Source organism: Pleurodeles waltl, chromosome 8, assembly GCF_031143425.1.
Source record: "Pleurodeles waltl isolate 20211129_DDA chromosome 8, aPleWal1.hap1.20221129, whole genome shotgun sequence".
Lineage (NCBI taxonomy): Eukaryota > Metazoa > Chordata > Amphibia > Caudata > Salamandridae > Pleurodeles > Pleurodeles waltl.
In genome coordinates, this window is record NC_090447.1 from 1,450,057,044 (window position 1) to 1,450,081,430 (window position 24,387).

Below are 24,387 nucleotides of genomic sequence, written 5' to 3' on the forward strand. Positions count from 1 at the left end.
CTAGCGCCAATGCAGGCTCCCTTGCACCATGGTGTGAGGTTGCCTATGTTGAAGGAGAATTGTTTTTTGTGAAGGAAGGATAATCTTCCTGCACAAAAAAAATCCTGTGAGACATTTTCCTTTTCTATGTGTTCTGCAGAACACGTGAAAAGAGGAAAAAACAAGGGGAAATAAAGATATTCTCCTCCTTATATCTCACTTGGGGAGGCCTGGCATTTTGGCACATTCCCAGGTGTACTACTTTTGGAAAATCAGGAAATGCATAAAAATCCATAGGTGTTTCATGGGAACACCCATGCAAGACCCATGGAATACTTCCCTGGTGCACAGTAATGCAACATAGCAATTTGGCCAGCGTGTTGCATTACTCTGGACTTATGAAGCCACTCAGGGCTACACAAGGTGGCCTGCTTAATCACATTTATGGCGTGCGTCACTCATGCACCACTTTAGATAGTACATGACTGACGCAACCTCTCTCATAAATATGCCCCTTGATATTTAGATGCTTGCTATTCAGTCAGTGCACAGTGACATTTGCTTAAAACAGCCACTGTTGTAAGGTCTTGGGTTAACCCTCTCCCAAAAGAAATCGGGGCCAAATTTGCCAATAATCTGATATCAAGCAGCCTTAGTTATTGGAAGTAAAGTAAGTCAGCCCCAAGTCAGTAGTAAGAGACACACTCTACCATTCCTAGAAAAACAATTGTGAACCTTTTCTGTTTATATGCGCAATGAGGGCATTAGTGAAGGGCAGGCAAGGATACACACTCCTAACGACTGGTTTCCAATAGTTTTACTTGTGTGTACACAAAAGAGCACTGAAATGGCTACCAAAATAGTGCGGACCTTTCAACGCTTTTAAGCTGGTGCCCCTGTGGTGGAAGGGACCCCAAGCAAAGGTCTTCGGTGCCATAGAGTCCCAGCTGAGGCTCCATCATGGGACAGCCTGCAGTTCCCCCTCAAGGGGGTAGACGTGTTTAACGGGCGGAAGAACCACTGATTTACGTTGGTTCTCCTCAGGCCTTCAAGAGTTAATAGGCTCAGAGAGAGGAATTCTAGAAAGTTTACTTCAGGCTGCAGAGATAGCATTATGCTTCTCAATGATCAAATTCGGAGCAAGTGTATTAGATGCTTGAATAAGTAGGTTTTATATATCTGTTATTATACATAATCTGAAGAATGAATTTGTGAATGTTTGCTTCGAAATTAATGACATTTCAGTTCATCCCACTTGTGTTTATTGAAGGACAAAATTGCTTGCCACTGCTAACTACCCAACTGCTAGATTATGCATTGGACGCAGAATAACAGTCCTAATATCTGCAAAGATCAGTACTGCAATCTATGAAACACCTTTGAGGAATCCGCAGCTGTTTGACGGGAAAACTGAAGGCACGATTCTTGAAAGTCCAGCTTTCTGAGCATGCCATAATGGGTCTGTGACAGATCCATGCCATTGTTGAGGAAAGCCAAGCAGTGTAAGGGAACGTAAGAAAAGGGAAAGGATGTGGTGCAATGGCCAAAGCTACAGTCTATGGATGAGGGGAGTCAGGTTTGAACTTTAACATCCTGTGATTCTGGGCAAATCACTTACTCTTCAGTATCCACCCAAAAATGTGAATGAGTTCCTGTGTAATTTTACTGGTGCTCACGTAAAGTGCTCCAAAGCCTTAGGCCCATATTTATACTTTTTGACGCTAAACTGCGCTAACGCAGTTTAGCGTCAAAAAATGTTGCGCCGTCTAACGCCATTCTGAAGCGCCATGCGGGCGCCGTATTTATGGAATGGCGTTAGACGGCGCAATCAGACTGGCGCTGCCTGGTGTGCGTGGAAAAAAACCACGTAGACAGGCAGCGCCGGCGTTGGGAAAAAATGACGTTAGGGCGTCTTAAAATGGCGCAAGTCAGGTTGACGCTAAAAAATCGTCTTAACCCGATTTGCGGCATTTTTTCGACGCCCAGACGCCATTTCATGACTCCTGTCTTAGTAAAGACCGGAGTCATGCCCCCTTGCCCAATGGCCATGCCCAGGGGACTTGTGTCCCCTGGGCATGGTCATTGGGCATAGTGGCATGTAGGGGGGCACAAATAAGGCCCCCCTATGCCACAAAAAAAATCAAAAAATTAAAAAAAATTATACTTACCTGGACTTACCTGTACTTCACTGGGATGGGTCCCTCCATCCTTGGGTGTCCTCCTGGGGTGGGCAGGGGTGGCAGGGGGGGTCCCTGGGGGCAGGGGAGGGCACCTGTGGGCTCATTCTGAGCCCACAGGTCCCTTAACGCCTACCCTGACCCAGGCGTTAAATTCAGGCGCAAATGCGGGTTTTTTTGACCCGCCACCTCCCGGGCGTGATTTTTGCCCTGGAGTATAAATACGACGCATTTGCGTCGCCGTCATTTTTTTAGACGGGAACACCTTCCTTGCATCTCATTAACGCAAGGAAGGCGTTCACGCTAAAAAATGACGCTCTTTCTTCATACTTTGGCGCTAGACGCGTCTAACGCCAAAGTATAAATATGGCGTTAGTTTTGCGCCGAATTTGCGTCGAAAAAAACGACGCTAATTCGGCGCAAACGGAGTATAAATACGGGCCTTAGAGTCCAGTTTGCCCTATATAAAACTGCAAAACGAATAAAAAAGGGAAGAATATTAGTTGATAAAGCAGAATGCAATAGGCTAGTTTTGAGGGCTCACTTACAGTTAAAGCTAGTTACACTCCAGTATTATTTATGTTTTTTCATGAGGTTATTTTAATAATGAGGTCATTGCAATGCAGCCACTTCGCAGCACTTCAAATGATCACAGGAACAAAGAAGGACCATTAGTTATCAGTCTCTTGGGTATTTAGGTATGGTACCTCTGCCCACATGAGGCACAGGGCACCCGATGACCACTGACTTAAGTCATTAGGCTCATGAGTACTGTAGCCAGGGCTTAGCAGCTGAATTTACAGACTTCTGTGGAACTTGAAGAAGTCTTCTACAAAAAGACTCACTCCCTCAGCAATTTTGTCCCATCTCATCCACATCTCCCCAGTAATTAATAAATATGAGAAGAAGCATGCAGTAAAAGATAAATAGATGATTACTTCCTGATGTGAAATACAACCATGCTCACAAAAAATGTTTATTTCAATCTGTGAAAAGCAGATGCATCAGTCATCACCAATGCTTTTGTTTTAGAAGCCATTCAATACATTAATTTTATTCACGTTTCAATTCTTTAAGCAATCAAGCATGCTCTCGGCTCAGCCATGGGTTTCGTGGGTATGTCACTCGCCTGAGAAAACATTCCTTTTATGTCTGGGTCCTCACATGGCTTTCAATAGCTGCTTTCAAACACCAAACGAAGCAGATTTGAAACCATTGACTCCCTCAGGCACCAAGGAACGTTTTAAACTTCACAGATGTGAAATGCACACTAAACATGCTGCATCAGTCCTCTCGGAATGCATTATGGTAAATGAAGTTTTGAGGTATGCAGGCAACCTTTGTGGACACTAATGCACCTCCATAACATCAACACTCACATCTCTGCACTGCCACAGGCCTACAAATGGCAACTGCAACACGTTTCAAGTGGTCACATGTATTTGATAATGTCCATCTACTGTTTCTCTTATCCTGTTTGCATCAGATAAAAAGCAATGTGTACTGACACCAGAACAAAGAAGAGAGTGCGGCTACAAGGGGATCAGTGCCAAGGAGTGCAACTCAAGAGGCTGCTGCTTTGATTCACGGATCCCCGAGGTTATCTGGTGCTACTTTTCCAAGGAACAAGGTGAGATGGTTGTCCTGTTTCATTCCTTATTATTCTGTATACAATCTTATGGCCTGCAAGGAGAAGTGCCAAAGACCCCACACGTCGAATGGTGTCAGAAGGGCTTGAGTCCTCTGAACATAGGGCCAGGTCAACCAGGCAGATCTGGCATAGACCCCTGCACCCCTATTTAAATAAAACAATTGTAGGACCTCAGGGTAACCATGAACGCAAGAGATGGGCACAATTTGCAAAAATTTGCAGCTGTCTGATTTGCAAAATCATAATGATCTCGACAAGGAGCAATCCTATCAAAAATTATGAACAAATAACAATTGCCGGAGTCAACTGACATAAAGGAAATATGATTTTTTCCTGTACAAAGTCTCCATCTTGGGTCGACAATTAAAAAAAAGGGGCCTCCTAGTTTGATTCTTAATGCCAGGAATGGGAAATTAAGGTAATCAAAACAAAACGGCTAATTTACCAGATGTATCGAATATCCCGAATAATAATGTAGCATCTCCACACACCCAGTCTAAGAAAGAATTATCAGTAATCGGTGGTCCAAAATCAAGAGAAAGAGATTTTCGAAATTTAAAAGCAAAACCATCAGTTGGAGAAGGACTCGGTGAGGCTTAGGTGGCCAACTCCACCTTCCCTTATCTTAATAGTCTTCTCCAAAATGTGCCACACTCGTTTTAAATTTAGAGTAGGATTACACCCACTCTATTCCCACCCTTCTGGGTTCATTTCAGAATAAAGTAGGTTTGTGCTGATGTGGGCTTCAGAGGCATTGTACCAAGGTTCACATACTTTTAGACTGCCGATTTTTTTTTACTTTGCAAAGGGAAATTCTCACGCTTATTTATTTTCTTAAACTATAATATTAGATAAAGATGTGTGCCACTTTTTTATTTAGAATGCAATTTTTAGATGCACATTCCTTCGCCAGATTCTTAGGGGCAAATTTATGGAAAGTGGTGCTGCCCCGAGTGCAATACCACTTTCCCCGCGCCCCTTAGCGTGGCCCCCTACTGCCAACATGTGTGCGCCATATTTCAAATACGGTGCACCATGGCGCAGGGTACGGGGCATTAGCGTCATTTTTCAAAATGGCGCTACCCCTGCAGAGTGCATAGGGGCCCATTAAAAATAATGGAAGCCCCATTTCAATGCCTGCTCTGAGCAGGCGTTAAAAGTGCAGTACAAAATGACGCAAGGAGATCTCAGAGATTTCCTTGTGCCATTTTTTCTGCTTCCCTAACTGGGAAATGCCCCCTCTGCATACATTATGCCTGGCACAGGCATAAGGTAGAGCAAAGGGTTACAGAGTGACGCAATGCACGCATTGCGCCACTCTGTAAATATGGCGCAGGGATTTCGGCTTCTTTGGGCCACATTAAAGTAAAACATAATGATGCTAATGTGGCACAAGGTGGCACTAGAGGATTATAAATATGCCCCCAAATGTCTGCAAACGTTTATTTGTTTAACCTGTGTCTGCTTTTAGCTGGAATGTAATTTAGGTATTTTATACATGATTTCTTGTACATTATGCGTGATTACATGATGAGTTTTAATATTAATTGGTTAAGGGACAAAGTCTCAAACAAACAAATATTCTCTCTCAACTGTATGATATTCAGCAATAAATTAAGTTTTGGAAAAAAGGATTCCCTATGAGTTGGCGGTTGCAAAGGTGGCAAATGTCATATTGTTAAAATTATGATTTTGTACATCCCCTATTAATATAACCTGCTTTGGTCTCCTGTGAATTACAGTCCTATGTAATGACACGTTTTTCCTGGTGTCATTTACTCCTTCAGAATAACTTATGCCTATTTGTCTCAAATGCTGGTTGTTTCTTGTGCAATGTACTGTTCCTAGCGAAAACCTTGCGTTGAACAGCACGTTTTAGGCTAACATTAAATAATTATTTATTAGATTCCACTTTGTCTCGTAAAACAAAAAAGTTGGTGTAGTCAGTGGAGTGCTTTCTGATGGCACTGGTGTGTGACATACAGGCCCCAATGTAGCAGGGCCAGCTCAGCTCTTCATCCTTCCGAAGTTGAGAAACTGATATTGAGTAATAGTGACACTTGCTATTTACAATACTTTTAATGGAAAACATTTACATTTGAGAGCAAGGATAACATAATAAAATAAGTTGTTATTAATTCCATTTTGTATGGCTAATGAGGTGCTGGTTACTAAGTGATAGAGTTTGAGGTCTTCTGTGAGCTCTGCCTGATCAACCTCTAACAATTGCAAAAAATTATATTATTTCAGGCTCTCTAAATAAAGAAATAAATATCTCGGCCAATTTGAGAAACCAGTTCCACTCCCAGATTTCACATACTCAGATTGTGGCCTCACTACAGTTCAACTGTCTTTAATTAAAACACCTGGGTGTCATATCCAATAAAAGTAATATGTTATAAGCATCTGTTTCAAATTTGAGGTGTTGACATATCTGGGTCACAATCACAGGTGACCACTATCATGGAACTCTTGCTACATTTCAAGCCCGTTGTAATTTTTTCAGGTGTTCACAAAAAACCCTTCCATCGCTCTTCGAAGTCTATGCCAAATTTGCCTTTGCACACCAAAATTACACCAGTCCTTGGGAATTTATCATTGCAAAGTGGATCTTTTGCACACCTAAACTGGCAAGGGTGCCTGAATTTACTAACCTTTACGCAGAGCAACACTCTTCTTTCGTGAAAAGGAGAGGGCGAAGTGTGCCATATCTATTAAAATATTGAAATATAAAATACAAAATAATAAAATATTAAAATATTGTTATAAGCAACAAGGAAAACCCATGGATAACCAGGGACCAGGGGTTCAGATATAATTATTTAAAAAAACAATGGTCCCTAATTAAGAGATACAAAAATATATATACACATACCAGAGAACATTCATACCCATGTGCACAGCCCAATCAACACAAGATATATTTTATTAGCGATTGAATTACACAAAGAAATGTAAGTGGGGTAATATGTTCAATAATAACAGACTCAGGCAAATTTGTGGCAAAAATAAATATATCTGATAAGTCACAATACAACAAAGACACAACATAGCCATTATATATGTAATGAGCAATGCACATGGGGCCAGGGTGTCAAAGTCAATGGCGTTTCGATCCTTTTAGCAATACTAGAATCATCATCCTCAGAGCTCTGAACACCCAGCCTGTTAACATCGGCATTGCCTGATCCTGATTCTTCTTGTGGGTTGACATAACAATGTTATTTTCACTGCTTTCCTTCTATTACGTTCATTGGTCGTGTCCTACTATTATGGTAGCACAGTTTTTTAAACTTTTTACTGATTATTGTCAGACCGTATTATTGACATTTCCCTTACATGTTCAGTGCCTTCAGATTTATTTTTTTGTCCTGATGATAATCCAAGTATTGCTAAAATGATCGAAACTTAGTCGAATTTGACATCTTGACTCCATGTGAATTGCTCATTACATGTATAATGGCTATGTTGTGTTTTTGTTGAATTGTGACTGACCAGGTGTATTTATTTGCCTGAGTCTGTTCTTATTGAACATTTTTTCCCACTTACATTTCTTTGTGTAATTCAACTGCTAATAAAATGTATCTTGTGTTCATTGGACTGTTCATATGGGTATGATTGTCCTCCTGTATGCGTATTTATGTTTTTTTATCTCTTAATTAGGGACCATTGTTTCTTTAATAAATATCTGCTAAAATATGTCACACTTCTAATTTCTCAGAGCACAAGTGCACTACAGGCAGCCTAGCACTAGCACAGGATCCCTTGTGCCATGGTGCAAGAGAGCGTGTGTTATAGGCAGGATTGTTGTTGTGCACAATGTTATACCCTCTGCACAAAAACAATCCTTAAAGGTATATTCCTAATTCTATGAATGATGCAGAACACAGTACACATGGAACGAGAACGTAACAAGGAGAAATGAAGATATTTTTCCTTGCTAAACCAGCCTGGAATAGGTGCTCTATTTTGGCACAACCCCAGGTTTACTACCTTTAGTAAATCTGAGTTTGCATGAAAATCATGGGTAGATGCATGAACGGCCAAGGACCACCAATGTAACGCCTTCCTGACACAATGTTATGCAAGACAGCCTGTTGAGGGGCTAGGAGCCAACTCTGTGATGTCATCAGGGGGTAAAATGGTGTATTTGATCACTTGTGCTAGGCCAGTCAATTTCATGAATTGACATCCATGAACATGAGACTGTAAATTTGGGCTTACAAGAAAACACAAAAGTCTAAAATGACCAATGTGCCATGCCATGAGATTTACAAGTCTTTCCTTGACTTACGGCATTCTAAGGGTTGCTTTTCTCTGCTTTTTTGAAAGACTTAAGTCTGGGAAAGCTCTTAGTAATTCAGTCCCTAAGTGAGAGCACTATAAATAAGCTCTAAAATTATGTGTAGACATTACTCATCAATGAGCAACTTCTATAACACAACTGTTTTGTTACACATTTTGCTGTCTTGTAGGGATAGTTTATTGAAATCGAAGGAAGACTATGGCCCTCATTACGAGCCTGGCGTTCTGTGACCGCCAGGCTCGCGGTTGGCGGGAGCACCGCCGACAGCCTGGCGGTGCCCCTTAGGGCATTCTGACCGCGGCGCTTTGGCCGCGGTCAGTGCAGGAAAACCGGCGGTCTCCCGCCGGTTTTCCGCTGCCCGTCAGAATCCTCCAAGGCGGCGCAGCATGCTGCGCCGCCTTGGGGATTCTGACACCCCCTACCGCCATCCTGTTCCTGGCGGTTCGCCCGCCAGGAACAGGATGGCGGTAGGGGGTGTCGCGGGGCCCCTGGGGGCCCCTGCAGTGCCCATGCCAATGGCATGGGCACTGCAGGGGCCCCCTTAAGAGGGCCCCGCTTGTATTTCACTGTCTGCATAGCAGACAGTGAAATACGCGACGGGTGCAGTAGCACCCGTCGCACCTTCCCACTCCGCCGGCTCGATTCCGAGCCGGCGTCCTCGTGGGAAGGTTGTTTCCCGCTGGGCTGGCGGGCGGCCTTAAGGCGGCCGCCCGCCTGCCCAGCGGGAAACTCAGAATGCCGGCCGCGGTCTTCAGACCGCGGTGCGGTATTCCTGCGGCGCAACTTTGGCGGGCGGCCTCCGCCGCCCGTCAAAGTTGTAATGAGGGCCTATATATTTTCGGCTTCAGTGGATGTAACTAAATCAGCTTCCTGTCATTATTCCACTTCCAATCATTATCTTAGGCAATAGGTCCCTTTTATACCCTTGTTTTTTGCATAAACAAGAGAATGCCATAATTATAACATCAGGAGTTTTGGTGTCACTGAAAAAGCTAGATTGACACTAGGATATTTCAAGTATCACTATCGACTGCTGATGTGCTTGTAAAGAGGCTGACACATGCTATGTTTTCTCTACATAAACAGATAAAAGACAATGTGCCCTGAGGCCAAAAGAGCGGACAGATTGTGGCTACCGAGGAATCCCAGCTGAGGAGTGCTACTCCAGAGGTTGTTGCTTTGACTCAAGTATCCCCGAAGAGATCTGGTGCTACTACTCAAAGGCTCACGGTAATTACATAATGACATTACCTTCACTCAGGTCACATGACCACTCATTTTCAGACTAATATTACAAGATATTAGCATATGCAGGTATTGTAAAGGTACCCCAAATGATCAACTTGCCATTCCTTCCTTTAGAAAATTGTTGGCATATACAAATTATGGGCCAGAATTGCAATGTTTTGGCGCAGGGCAGCGCCACAAGCCTTCTTGCTGAGCTGCCCTGCATCAAAACGAAAGGGCAGCAATGCACCACATCTATGAAATACAGCACATTCCTGTCCTTTTCCTCTGTGCTAGTGCACAAATTGCCGCCTTGCGCGAATGCAGGCACTCTTGCACCGTGGTGCAAGGGTGCCTGCATTGCGGGAATTATTGTTTTTGTGCAGGAAGGAGAACCTTCCTGCACAAAAACAATCCCAAGAGGAGTTTTCCTATGTGTGTTGCAAAAAACCGGGAGAAATAAAGATATTTCTCCCCGTTGCGATACTTCTACACCACCCCTGGGGTGGCATAGGGTTTTGACGCATTCCCATATTTACCAAACCTTGTAAATCTGAGAATGCGTCAAAATCCATGGGTGTTGCATGGAAATGCCCATGCAACACCCATGGAAACACCTCCCCGATGTAAAGTAAGGCAATGCAGCGACCTGCGCTGTGTTGCCTTACCCCAAATCTAGCAGGCCATGTAAAGCCATCAGTTCCTTTTTCTCTTTGCCTTCATTGTCACAGGATCCAAAGCTAGCATATGTGTTTAGTCTTTTCATCACATTTGTCAAGGTATTTTACTTTGTTCAGGATATCTTCTTCAGGATTTTCAAGTTTTAGACCTTGTGGATCATGCCCTAAATAAATGTCCAGTGTGGGCGACCAGAGTGATTGCAGGTGTCATTTATGGAGCTCACGTGCAAGCTCTTTTGTACCATCTCCATAAAGTTGTCACAAAGACGCAGATGAAGTTAGTAATGCCGTCCTTGGGAGAATCTAAGTCCAGATACCAGTTCAGGAGGTGGAATTAGTCTTGCTGCATCCATTGAGCCATTTCCCACAGCAACATGAAATGCATTTAACTATAGCATCACCCTTACTTTCACACAAATCTCATGAGAATGAAGGAACACTCATAGTCATCCTCAGAAACTAATTCCACAAATGAGTTTTCCTCTAACTGGCTCTCAGTAGCACAAGATACTTTTCAGAATGATATGTTAGCAATATTTTCTACTCAATCCTCTGCTACACTAAGTGGCATAATGCAAAATGATGCAGCCCCCACCTGCAGAAAGCGGTGGGGTGCCCTAACACTCCTATTTCTCACAGATATTAACAGACCTTGGGCTGAATGAGGGGGGCCCTTAAAAGATGTCACTACAGGGACTACAAGGGGTCTGCATTATACATCTGAGTAGGTCCAAACTAGATCCCAGTTTGACCCAAGCGGTCAATGGCGTCTTCAAAGCTGTCACAGTTGCATTGTTTCCTGCTTTGTCCTCTTCATCAAAAACATTTACCCCAACAATATAGCTGTTGACAAAGACCATTTTGTCACTGACTGTCACAGTTCCAGTGTTGAAGATGACAGAATAATTGCTTCAGGTAGACTTGCTTTGAAGGCTTCAAGCATGACATGCTTTTAGCCAGATATACTCACACATTGTGGGAAATCATAGTCTTTGGTACTGTGAATCTTCCTAAACCATACAAGCATATATTCAAGGAGCTGATGCAGGATGTAATGACTGATGAAGCATGGTATGTAGACTGATCTGGGTGTGGCTGCCGCTTTGGCTAGGCTATTGGTCTTCTTTGTGGTTCTCCAAAGGTATGTATGGATGAAGATGACCTGGTCCCTGTCCAATGAACATGACTGATAGGCTATGAAGTAGTGGGTCATTGGATTCTCATTTGAGAAAGCCAAAGATTGGTCAGTCCATTAAGATACAGAATGGGAGGTACTAAATACTCTGCTCCCTGTAATGTCCCAGACAGGAACCCTAAAGTGATGTTCTATCTCCTCTATGGATATACACACTACATAATGTTTTTTTGCTAATAGCTTTTGTTCAACGAGTTCTTCAGAAGATCTGGCTTCACATGACTCATGTCATTCTTATATCCATGAATTGGGTCAGGACACTGGTGGCCAGACCTGCTACAAACTAGTTTTGAGATGCCTCACCCCCTTCCAGTAATAGAGATTCCATTGCCCTAGAGACTAGTTGTTCTACTCTGACCTTCAGTTGCTATGACTGATTTTCTGGAACTTGAAATTGTAGCTCTCTCATCATATGAACTTCCTTCACATATAATGGATGTGTTGTTGGCATTTAGATATCCTTCTATTGGAGTGGATTACTCTAGCAGAAGGTAATTTTGTAATCCATATAGCTTTCACAATCCTTAGATCAGATTCTTTCTGTTTCAATCCTATGGTTTATGATCCTTTTAACAAAGAAGGGTCTGAATATCATTACCAATTAAATAATACTGATGCAAACTCGATTTGTATTCTTCATTCTTATCAATCTTTTTTCCTTAAGCTTCCCATTATTGCTAGGTTTTAGAAAGTCATGCAATACAAGTTTAGTTCAACACCCTTTTCATGTTCCATCTTGGAATATTAATTTTGTACTCATGTGTTTCATATGACCGCCATGCAAATCTTTTCATTCTTGTCATCAGATATGTTGATCATAGAAGTTAGCACTTCTACTTGCGTTTACATCAGCTAGGAAGGTTCGTAATCTCCAGGGATTGTCAGCTTCTCCTACTTTCAGTGGGTTTTTGAAAGATAAGGTAACTCTTACAGTCGAGCCTTCTTTTCTTTTCAAGGTGTCTTCAGAATTTCATCTTAATCAGGCCACTTCTCTACCTGTCTATCTTTTCACCTACTCACTCTACCAACGAAGGCTCAAAGTTGCATAGGTTACATCCTACAAATACTTTGAACCAATATATTCAAGGAACACAGGCTTTAATGACAATCTTTATATGGCTTTGAGGGCAATAAATTGGTTAGAAGCATCAGAAAGCAAACTATATACAATTGTTCTTCCCTTGTGGTTATTCACTGCTATATAATTCTTGTTTTCCTGAATTGATAGACTCCCCTAAAGGTGTTTTTCTTGGTAATGAAGGAATGCACTGTGTGATAATAGAGGACCAGATAAGTCTTGGCTTTGGGGATGATGAAGTCCCAGAATTCAGAACGCCCCATCTCTCCTAGGAGCTGATGGGTCTTCACCTTGGTGGAGCCACCATGAGGATTGGGACTCCCTGGTGGATCTCAAGAAACAACAAACCAAGATAGTGCTTCATGGCACTATCATGATGGACTATCTTAGGGCTAACATCTCTCTCAACAGTTTAATTGTCACTAATGCCCACAGAATTTTCCTGGAGGACATCTTCTTTAGACAAGAATGATCCCAGGTGGCATGGAAATGCACCAGGGACTGGCTCATTGTGATTATCAATATAGCTAAACGCCTGTCAAGATTAATATAGCAGAGAATGCCTTGAAGGCTACTATTCAGATAACAGCATTCAAATCAAGACTTGCAAAAATTAACAAGGAAATAAATGAACACAAAGATTATTTAACACTACAAAGCAATCACGAAGTTGCAAAATAATATCAAGAAATTTGACAAAGAAAAGATCTACCCTTATACCAGAGTGGACTTTGTAGCCACTGGAGGTGACTCCTCCTCAGATGAGGGGAGCTTCTCAAGAAAGAAAAGTGTGAGAAAATAGAGCAATGATGGGAGACAAGGCCCCTCCTTGCCACTTCCACTGTATGGGTACAAAGAAGCAGAGGAAGAAGAAGACAAAGAGGGGGACAAAACAAACATGTCCAGTGGCAACAAAAGGAACCCAAAATGCAGACCCAAAGCCAGACCAAGAATACTGACAGTTAATCTCTGTACCCAAGACCTCTCTCCTACAGAAAAGAGGGCCCTCCAAAAGGGACTGGGTTTTGTACTCACCGTACGGGTGGACAGATTGCTACTCAACTGTGAACTACACAATGTTTTTAGGAAGATTAGACTTTGTGGATTTTTTGTAGGTATACCCACACTTCAGACTGAAGATACTGGGTTGCACAATCATTCTACTTTCACCCCTTTCACAGGGTCCTTACCCCATGAGATTCCTGCTTTCAAACAGGCAGTTCTAGAGGATGTAGAGAAAGTCAGGAATGACTCAGTATTTTTCAACATGTCTGAGCAGGTGATACAGGCAGTGAAATCACTGGCAATATTCAAACAAGCTGACAAGGGAGGAGCCGTAGTCATCATGACAACGACTGATTATGACACAGAATGTTTGCGCCAATTGGCCAACTTGAGATATTACAACCCTATTGATGAAGACATACAGGGCGTTTGACAACATGTATAATCTCAATGGTTTCAAGCACAGAGAGTCAGGGTTGGATTAGTAAGAACGAGGCAGCCTTTCTGGTAAGTACACATGCCAAAATCCTGTATTTTTACATCCTTTTGAAAATTCACAAAGGGATTGTTCCCTCTCCCGAGCACCCCATTGTTTCAGGCATTGGTTCCTTATTGGAGCCACTGTCTACATTTTGTGACCATTTCTTGTAGCCCCTGTTGACTAACATACCATAATTTTTTTAAGATACCAGAGATGTACTTAACCTGATTGAAGAGACAAATGAGACTAGTGAGATAGATCTACTAGTGACCCTTGATGTAGAGGCCCTCTTTAGTAACATCCTGTAGGATGCCACCTTCGAGGCAGTTGAGAGTACTCTTCCCTCTGGAGCACGGGCACCCTCCACCCCTGTATGTTTCATTACGGAGTACGCAACTTTGGTACTCAAAGAAAAATTCTTCTGGTTCAAAGATAAACTGTATCACCAAACAAAGGGGGCTTCTATGGGGAGTACCTTTGCCCCCCGTGTGGCATGCCTTTATATGGATTACTAATAACAAGAGAACATCTTCAATGACAGTAACCCATCTAGGGACATCATTTTCCTATGCCATTGTTACATAGATGACATATAGATTTTTTGGCATGGGACACTGGACTCTTGTAACCAGTTCTGTGACTAGATTAATGGCCTGAATCCTTTCTTAAAATTTACCAAGAGTGAGTCGAGGGAGGGCCTTTCTTTCCTTGATCTCTTATTACTCTTAAGACTGGGCGCTTAACAACAATGATGTACAAGAAACCATTGGAATGTAAGAGCCTGTTACTCTATGATAGTCATCACCCAAAAGCCTTGAGAGAGAATCTCCCTCAAGGCCAGTTTCTGCGCCTGCGCCACAACTCTAGTACTACGAAGGACTATGAATTACAAGCTGAGAAACTCTCTTCCAATCTACTAGGATGGCACTACCCAGCACGTACCATGAGACAAGCGCGCAAAAGTGCTAAAAATAATAACAGATCAATTCTTTTAAAACCACGTTATGGCCACCAGATGACATCATCGCATCTGTGACCATCTTCACACCTGCTTCCAACTATATTAAAAAAATTATACAGAAACATTGGATAATTTTGGGAACAGGGACATTAGAGTTACTACCCCCACAATTTACTTACAAAGGAACTAAGAACCTAAAAGATATTGTTATACACACAAAAACAAAGATTAAAGCAAAGAATGTACAGCGATCCTTATGGGACCTACCACCAGTAGCAGGACACTATCCATGCGGTTCTTGCAATGTGTGCTCTTACAGTACCCTCAAGGGAATTGCATTTGGATGATAGCGGAGTCTGGGCGCAAAAGAATCATACTAATTGTAATACCAAAAATTGCATTTATGTGATTACGTGTCCTTGCAGTAAAAGATACATAGGTATGACAACTAAAACTGTTAAAATCAGGATTATGGAACATCGCATTGGGATCAGCTGTAGGAAACATACCACGAGAAGGAGTACACACATTTTGGAACTATACACACTCAGCGTGACTTATGTTGGACAGTCTTGGAGTCTTTCCATTTTATGTCAAAACTTCAACTGTTCTGTAGGGAACAGAGGTGGATATTCTGCCTGTCAACACATAAATCTGGTCTGAATTATGAGATTCCGTGGGGAGAGCTGGATGACTGACTTTGATGAAAATGATTTCAACTGTAGCACTTTGTTCATTTTCTCCCTGGGCTCAGTCTAAATATCCCTGTGGATTCTGTAGGGGTTCAGAATGTACGTTTCTCCTTCCCTTATGTTGTTATTTTGACTTTCAGTTTATCTGTACCCTTGCTGGACCTCCATTACCTCAAGTACAACCCCCTTTCCCTAGGAGAGAGATGGTGATTCTAATAATGTGACACCTTGTTAACATTGCGCCCACTGTAGCAGGCCTCATTTTGTTAGTGTAAGTTAGTTGAGGGCTATCTTTATATTTGTTTTCTCTCACTCACTGAAAAGTCCCTTTTTGACATCATACTAGCTCTAGAGGTCACCCACAATGGTATATATGCTTTTCACCTCTAATTAGCTCATTAATCTCACATTGTCCCAGCTGTTACAGATAATAACTCTAAGGATGTAAAACCTTTTTAAGATGGCGCCCATTGGTGTAGAATTCTTTCTCATTAATGTACAATAATATCCTTAGTCATATGAGGGCGATTTTTCCTCACAACTTTGTGTTAGTTTGTATTAATATGATACTATCCTCTGATCGCACCAACGCTGGCAGATAAACTCATCCCCAACTAGTTCTTAAGACTACTTGGACCTTCCAACAGGATGCCCGTAGATAACTTCCATCAAGGACACCATGCTGTCCTAGCAATGATCCTCCCGATCCACGTCATAGCTGCCTCACTCTCCTCTTGTTTTTACCATTTCTTTATGGTCCACATTTATTGGTCCTCCTTTTTTTTATACTGTCAGATCCGTGGAGTTCTTCCCTCACCGAGGGACCACACATGAGTGGTGATCTCCACTTTATACAATTGACCAGATAGATCCCCAAACGCATAGGCTTGCCCATCCTAGTGTTGCACCCTCCCAGTTCCAAACACAGCTGCTCCCACTAAGCTTACTCTTTCACATGGTTATAAGCTGCCCCCTCTGCAGGCACCATTGTCTTCGGGCATTGCGGAGAGGGTAGGTTGCAGAAGAGAGTGGAATTGAATTCCCTTTAGTACCGGACCTGGTCCCAAGGGTTTTTATTCCGGTTTCAATGGTGTTTTAAGACCAGGGTGAGTCTATACTTCAGTCACCACTGAATTATTATTTTCTTCCCCTTTCTAGTCATTTTTCAGCTTTTTAACACTACTCTGTGATTACCTATGCGGTACTCGATAGATCTTATATTTGTGAGCATTATCAAATGTATGGATTTGTAAGCCTAAACTGCATATTCAAAGGCCATAATTCACATGAGTGTTCACAGTGTGGCACTACAGGAGTCTACCTTTATGTTTTTGTTTGTCCTGTTGTTTTTTTAAGTGTGTTCACTAGTATCTAAATTAATCTTGTACTTGCATGGCCTGTTGTGGGAATCACCTGACACACCAGTAATGTGAACGACATACATTGTGACAGCATTGACTATGGCATGGACTGACGATTTATTATGTGCCGACTGTCTCTTTATTTCTGCACTAGGTTGGGTTTAGAGTGACAGGAAGACTACAACTGGTATCCAAAGTCCCTTATTGTTGAGTGATTTAAGACTCTTTCTACACTAATATGTAGATTAGGTTTGCAGGTCCCTAGTGACAACAATGGCAAGAAATATATTGACCATTACTATTTTTCACAACCCTGACCATGGCATCAATCATCAATCTCAATGTTCTCTTTTTTATCATAACAAGGGAGACCCCCTTTATTAAAATTTAATTTTAGGGCATCTCTTAGTTATTTTTGTCCACTTAGCCACCAATCTGTATGTAGCGCACCTGTTTCACCAGCTTCATTCCCAGCAATTAAAAAGATCTCAGGCAAAGTGGCCCTTTTCGAGGGGCCCGTTGGGCATTGCAAGATCTGGCCCAATGAGGAGCTAGCCTGAGGATGAAGCATGACACTCAAATGGGTGTGTGTGAGAGCTCTTGCTCCTGAGTAAGAAGATCCCCCCAATCCTGGGGCTCTACCCATTAAGGACAGCATCTTCCCCCCTGGGGGTTTCTTTTTCATCATTTTCTGCTTTCTTTTTCCAACTGTCTATAATAGGAACTGCATACTTTTTGGGTATATAATCAGTGTTATAAGCCCACTAATAAATGCCCTCTGAAAAGTTTCAGAGCGTATTCTGCAAGTGGAGTTGATAGAATGCTGAATCTGTTAAGAGCTATACCATTAAAAAGGTACATGAGGCAGCTAATAGGTCCCTTGGGCATTCTATCACGAAACAATATGGATTTGATTTGACTGGATCTGGTAGGCCCAGCTTTTAAGGACAATTCTCCAATCCCTTTTCATTTGACTGCGGCAGCTCTATACTCAACCCTCCTACTTTGTGAAGACTTTAGGAATATACCCTTTTAGAAGCCTATGGAAGCTATTGTTCATCAGCAGAACTAGTTAATTATCTTCAACATCTTCTTTCTGACATATGATTTAGGTCTACAGATGTGTCCCTCTCCCCTTGCAGCACCTCTCCCCCGTTAATGCTACCAGTGATGCTACCTTTCAATCTCATTTATAGACATAATTCCATCCTATGCATATAATCCCTTGATGGGAGCAATTACTTTGATGAACTTCATATCACTGTTATCTGTGCATCTTATTATAATGGGGATGACCTCACAGCAGCTGTTTGTGTGATGCTGCAAGTGATGTTGCCTGGCTCCAATTGACATCAGTGACCAGCCATTGAAAATGCTTTTCTGATCCAGTTTGGTGTGGGAGTATAGTTCACATAAGCAGTCTGCAGGTGCTGAATCACCCATGAGAAATAATGTTGTAGAAAATAAGTACGTTTTTCTATGTTGACCTTGAAATGCTGGAGTTCAGTCAAGCGCATGGCCCTATAACAGTCTTCACTGTGCATCCATATTAACTGAGTAACAAAGAACAGTCTCATCTTCCTTCAAAGTGGGTAGAGCAGTAGAATGTTCAAGGGCTGAAATGGAATCTTGTGCCAGTTTTTTCGGGAAAAGGTGACCACTTTGACATTTATTTTTAATCCAATTTCACCAAACAAAAGAACGTCATGATATAGAACGAAGGCTACCTAAATATTACTTAATCAATACAGTAGATAGACTTGAAAAGAGTAATATGGCTCATTGAAGTGCCAAGTTCATGGTCGGGGAGGAACACTAATGGAATAAATTTGAATCAGTCAGGCCTGGAAAAGTGTACCAAGATTCACTAACGTGAAAGCACAAAAATATGTTTTCCTAATTTGAAATATGAATGTGATTACATGATTTGACCACTACAACATCTATACATTGGAGGCCCAGAATGCAACTGATCTTCTGAATTCTTGCACCAAAAATCTGTGGGAAGTGGCATCTCATTTGCTTCTGAACACTTTACCCTAATATAAGTCACATTGCGTATTAACCATAAAAGTTAGGCAAAGCTGTAGTCTCAGACAAGTTATTGGTTGATCATTTTCAGGGTCTGGTCATGCACTGCTGGGTTTCCCTATTATTCTAATACATGTAAATGCTCCTGCTACTTTGAAAATGGTCAAAGGTTACACCGATTTTTAGGAAAGCTGATAGGTACTACCCTTCCAACTAAAGTTCTATTTACATCTTGATTCCCGGATCATGTTTATAGAAAACTGTTGTAGAATAGATTCAAGGTTGGATGGCGGATGTCAGTCATTGTCCTTACCAAGGTATATTTCTTCCAGGGAAGGCCATTGAAGTAAGGGCTGCTATTATACTTTGTTATCATGAAATATGTTGTGTTTAAATGATTGGCTGTTTCTAGTCTTATGAGACCACTAGAGAACATTTGATGATACATCCAATGTGGGCATTCCAGGATGATGACTGAATGGGCTAACAATGGGCTCCGTGTTCATAATTAGGCCCTGGTCCATTTTGAGCCACCAAGTTAAACAACAAGGCTGTTCCTCATACTGGGTGAGATTTTTCAAAAACACAACCTTGCACCCTTTCTATAAAAAATATAAATTCTTCGCCCCCCCCCCTTTTTCTTTAGAGATGCCCAGAGCCAGCAATGTCAATGTGTTTCTCCTTGTCACTGTTCTATTTGGGCCTAGAGAGATCCAGTACGACCAGAGAAAGAAAATAGTATTCAGCTCGACTTCTTAACCTCCAGCCAATCAACAGAACGCCCCAGCCCCCTTGTACATGGCTCCCCACTGTCAAATTGCCTCTGGAGAGCCAGGTGTGTGTGAGCTCTATAGAATAAATGGGAGGGTAAGTGTTGGCCAGACAGACCCTCTCCTAGCACAGTAGTATAACGTTTTTCTTTTGGCACTGAATTATTTTTTTTTAAACCGAGCAACGCCATTATTCTCTATTCAATTTCAAAGACTGAATTATTAACAACCAAATTATTGCAAAGGAAAATGTCACACAGAAGTAATTGGCAGCTGTGTAGAAGTTATGCTTTTCAAATCACCTGATGTAGGTTTTCCTTCCTTTTTAAAGAATTTGTGCAAACGAAACATATGTCACCGAAAACATCTGACATTGCAGGCCCTATTCTAACTCTAGTCGATATTTAGCTTTCCATTGCTATTTCTTTGTGTCATGAAGTTGTAATTATTGTAAACAATGGCAGAAGAAGACATAAGGCTGTACCACATATACTGAGTACTGGAAGTTCTAATTTAAAACATGGGAAGTTATTTAGAGTTTGGCAGATCGGGGCAGTCCACCCAAAAATTGTGGATGTCCAGTGTATCCTGTTTAGGGTGTATACATGTGTAGATATTCTAAATAGCGTGGAAGGCCATACGGATATCTGACAGTTTTTTCAGAAGTCCGATGGTCCCTGCCACAGTTTTGGGACGTCCAGTGCTTAATTTGTGCTTGTTGTTTCCGGTGCTGAGCACCAACACTTATTTTGGAGGGCCGGCGCTTATTCTTCTGCCTCAAGCATTTACTGCACATATGGGAAAAATAGAGGAAGAGAAAAACGAAAAAGCTTCACAATGGGAGAAAGCTGAAAGCTGCAAAAGTGAGCTGAAGGGGCAGGAAGTGGCTTTAAACGGATTCAAGAGGCCCGAGATGGCTTCAGGATTACCTGCCTCAGTATTCCCTGTTCCCATATTTAATTGCAGCAGCTGCGTGTTTAAGAGGAGGGCTTTGAACACCGGCATGTTTTTATTTACAAATTAAGCACTGGGGCCACCTGGTGTATTAAATAGTTGAAAATCAGGATAAGAGGTTTTTTTTTAAACGTTAAAGGAATGCGCTGCTTTTGTTTATAAAGGTAGCACTATTTCCCATACAGCTCTAAAGTAATCAGATAGCATGACACAAGAACGTCAGACAAAGTAAAATAACAATACAAAAAAGTCACAGGGCACTACACAAAAATAGCCAAAACAGAATGTAACACAACACCCAGAGAAGAACACAACAATAACAAAATGCAAAAATGCAGTGCAAAACACAACAGCATTAAAACAGCACAATACATAAGCACTACATTAAAATGTAAGAACACAAAGATGCAGCAATATTGTTCTCTCCCTTCTACAAATCCACTTTCAGAACACAGTGGTGAAAGTGATTTTCGCCAAGCACTGTCTTTCTTACCGGCAGGGACAGGTAATTGTGCCAAACAAAAATGTTTAGTGATCTGTCCCAGAGAATTTTGTTTTATTTATAGCTGTTTTTAGAACAGATGTGATAAATGCAAACATACTGCGATTGTTAATAAACAAAATTACATATTACATATTTTAATATGTATGCACACTTTTTTCAGATTTGCATAAATGTTTAGTGAAACCAAAGGAGAGAAAGGACTGCGGCTACCCAACCATCAGCTCAGAGGAATGTCATAAAAGAGGGTGCTGCTTCGATTCAAGCATCCCTGAAGTTCCATTCTGTTTCTATCGGAAAAAATAATATGGTAGTGTATCATTTCATTTGGCATAATTTGTAATCTCTAGTTGTCAGTTTGTCATGTTCTCAATGATGTGTAAACATATAGGGAAAGAGAAAGGGCCTGATTTAGAGTTTGGCAGATGAGTTAATCTGTCACAGATGAGTTAATCTGCCGTTTTATGATTCCCATAGGATATAATGGGATTGTAATTCAGCGGACGGGATATCCGTCACGTTTGTGATATAGTAACCACATCTACCAAAACTTTTAATCAAGCCCTAAGTTTTCACTCAGTGCACCACTGCAACAAGGTTTGCTGCTCTGCATTGCATTAAAGGAAGTACGAAGTACAGTTATTAAGATATGGTACTATTGCTTTCTCCCCCTGCACTGGTGCACCTTAGGCTGCCATAGACAGATGTACACTCCCTTACACAGGGCGGCAAGGGTATGTGTGTGATCCGGATCTGCGATCTACTGGAAGGGTAGCCTTCAAGTACAAAATGATATACTTGGATGTAGTTTAACCTTTTTCCACTTTGCATGAGTGATGCAGTACAGCGCACATGCAAAGTTGGAAACGTTTTGAGAAAATAACATTTCTCAGAATGTATGCATGACTCAAGGACGCTGCCATATTTGGTACAAAATCTTGTGTCAGAAGACCAGGGACAGCAGATGCAGAAATAACCAGGCAAGTGAGGGGGGCTTGAGGCAGATTTAAAAACTGACATATCAAAGCAGCCTCCAGTTTGATGCCACAAATGTCAAACATGTTGCTAATTTGAAGATATGTATATAATTATATGTAATAAAATAGCATGCAGCATTGACACGGGCCAATGGAGGAGGAACAAACTTTCCTTTTCCCTTCCATGTGCGATCTCATTTGCAGAATGTTAACAGCAATGACATATTGAATCTATAAAGTATCCACTCCTTTTCTGAGAAATTAGAGTATCCCCCATATTTATACTTGCTTTGCGCTGAATTTGCATCATTTCTTTTTTGCAAATTCGGTGCAAACTTAACATCAAATTTATACTTTGGTGCTAGACCCGTCTAGCACCAAAGTTTTAGAGTTAAAGTCATTTTTTGCTTGTGGGAAACTACCTTGCGTCAATGAGATGCAAGGTAGGCGTTACCGGGCAAAAAATGACGATATGGCCTTAGGGCCATAATTATCCCCCCGTGCTAAAATCAAGAACAGGGGGAAGAGGGCCTTCACTAATGGTGCAAAGCTTGCTTATGTCAAAAAATGACGCTAGTCTGGTTAGAGGCATTTTTATCCCTCTGCCCATACTAGCATCATCCTTTGACACACAACCTCCTGTTCCCCCTACACCTCCCCCACCCGGCTAGCATCCTTTTTATGATTCTAGCCGAGCCTTACCTCCGGCTACCGTCATTCCATAAATATGACACCCGGCCGACGTCTTGGAATGCCGCTAGCGGGCGGTAAACATTTTCACACAAAACTGCATTAGCGCAGTTTTGCAAGAAAAAGTATAAATATGCCACCAAGGATTTTGAATGGTACATGTTCCTTTATTTAGTCTCCTGCCAAGCATGTTGATAACTGACAGAAAGTACATAAATATGTTCTTGCATATTGCATCATGCGTTCATAATCTGATTTACTGGTTATATTTGATTTAGATGACTGCTAAATATTATTTTTACCTTATTTTTAGATATTATATTTTATTATCCAGCTGCTCCTCATGGCGGATCAGGGATTAAACGTAACATCGTTGCCACCTTGCTCACCTGGAACGCATTTGGATCACTTCGGGCAGTTTTTATTTAACTTAATATTTCTTACGTGAAATATCTCCATATGCATATTTTATAGCTCGTTTTCAGTCTAAAACAATAAAACTGCAGAGCTGAGTTTCTGTATTGTTGTTTAATTTCTTCAATTATATTCTGCATAATTGGAAGATAGCTTCTTTTTAACAAGTTCACATTGTGTTTAAATGTTCATGTCCTAATGCAACAAAAATTCAAATCATCAGGTAACAAATTATCAGTGGATTCTTATTGTTTGCAAGATTGTAGGATGGTAAACACCTTCCACCAACTTCTTCTGTGATTTATAGGATATGAATTCAAAGCTCTGCAAACTAGGATCACTAGTAGCACATGCCAGTTTACAGCAGTTAGAAACAGCGAATCTGAGCTAGGGAGCACTATTTGTCAATCAAGGTAATGTTATCTATAGGTCTATTATTTGTGAAGGCTGTGGTGATGGCATTGAAGATTCAAAACCCACAGAAGTTGTCATATGCAGTGTTAAAAGGCTATGAAAATGTAACTCTCAAACACAATGCATTGTTGCAGTCAACAAAAAGCGATTTATCAGTTGAAATCACAAATGACATTATTGATTACATAAATGACTACGTCATATGTCACCTTACCAATGTCACCATCAGTGACCTATAATAGTAGCACCTCATCGGTGACATATTCGATCACATACACTTTGAATTAATAGTTTTAGCCTTTATAGGTTTATCCGAAGTGTGCTTGTTTATTTCACATTGCTCAGGAATTCTTCGGTGTTTGGACCTTTGCATTTCTGGACTGTGTCACTCTGGACATGCCTATCTGCATTCACATTATCAAGGTGTAGAAACAATTAACCACTATCATGTTGAGACAGAAATATGAATATGCATTGGCATGGTTTAGGCGAGATTCATTCCTAACAACCCCGGGACTGCCGTGCGCGTGCGAAAGGCCTGCGCAGGGACTGCGAGGGGCACCGCGCGTGCGTGTTTCTCTGTCGGCTGCGTGGCCATTTAAACCAAAAGAAAATGCATTGGCAGCCATGGTGCAAAGAGTTACTTTCCCATTTGTTGAATGACACAATACAGCTGGCAAAGGCTGAAAACAGAGTGCTTCGACTAATAAACACATTCTAGCACTAGGTATCATCAACAATTACAGAGAAATGTAGGAAAATGTGAAATATTGGTAGAAGGCAAGACCGATTTCCCAACGAGAGCATTTAAATTACACAATGGCAAATTGGAAGTTGCACAT

At 41.5% G+C, this 24,387-nt stretch overlaps 1 protein-coding gene across 1 annotated transcript in view; it reads left to right on the plus strand.

Annotated features, from left to right (window-relative positions):
• Positions 1–23,229, plus strand: part of LOC138249257 (putative gastrointestinal growth factor xP4) — a 67,400-nt gene extending 44,171 nt beyond the window's left edge. The window contains exons 4-7 of the mRNA XM_069203228.1: positions 3,643–3,786; positions 9,200–9,343; positions 21,214–21,360; positions 23,031–23,229. Coding sequence (XP_069059329.1) covers positions 3,643–3,786; positions 9,200–9,343; positions 21,214–21,356 — 431 coding nt within the window. The 3' untranslated portion in view covers positions 21,357–21,360; positions 23,031–23,229. The remainder of the gene's footprint in view (positions 1–3,642; positions 3,787–9,199; positions 9,344–21,213; positions 21,361–23,030) is intronic.
• The last annotated feature ends 1,158 nt before the right edge of the window (positions 23,230–24,387 follow it).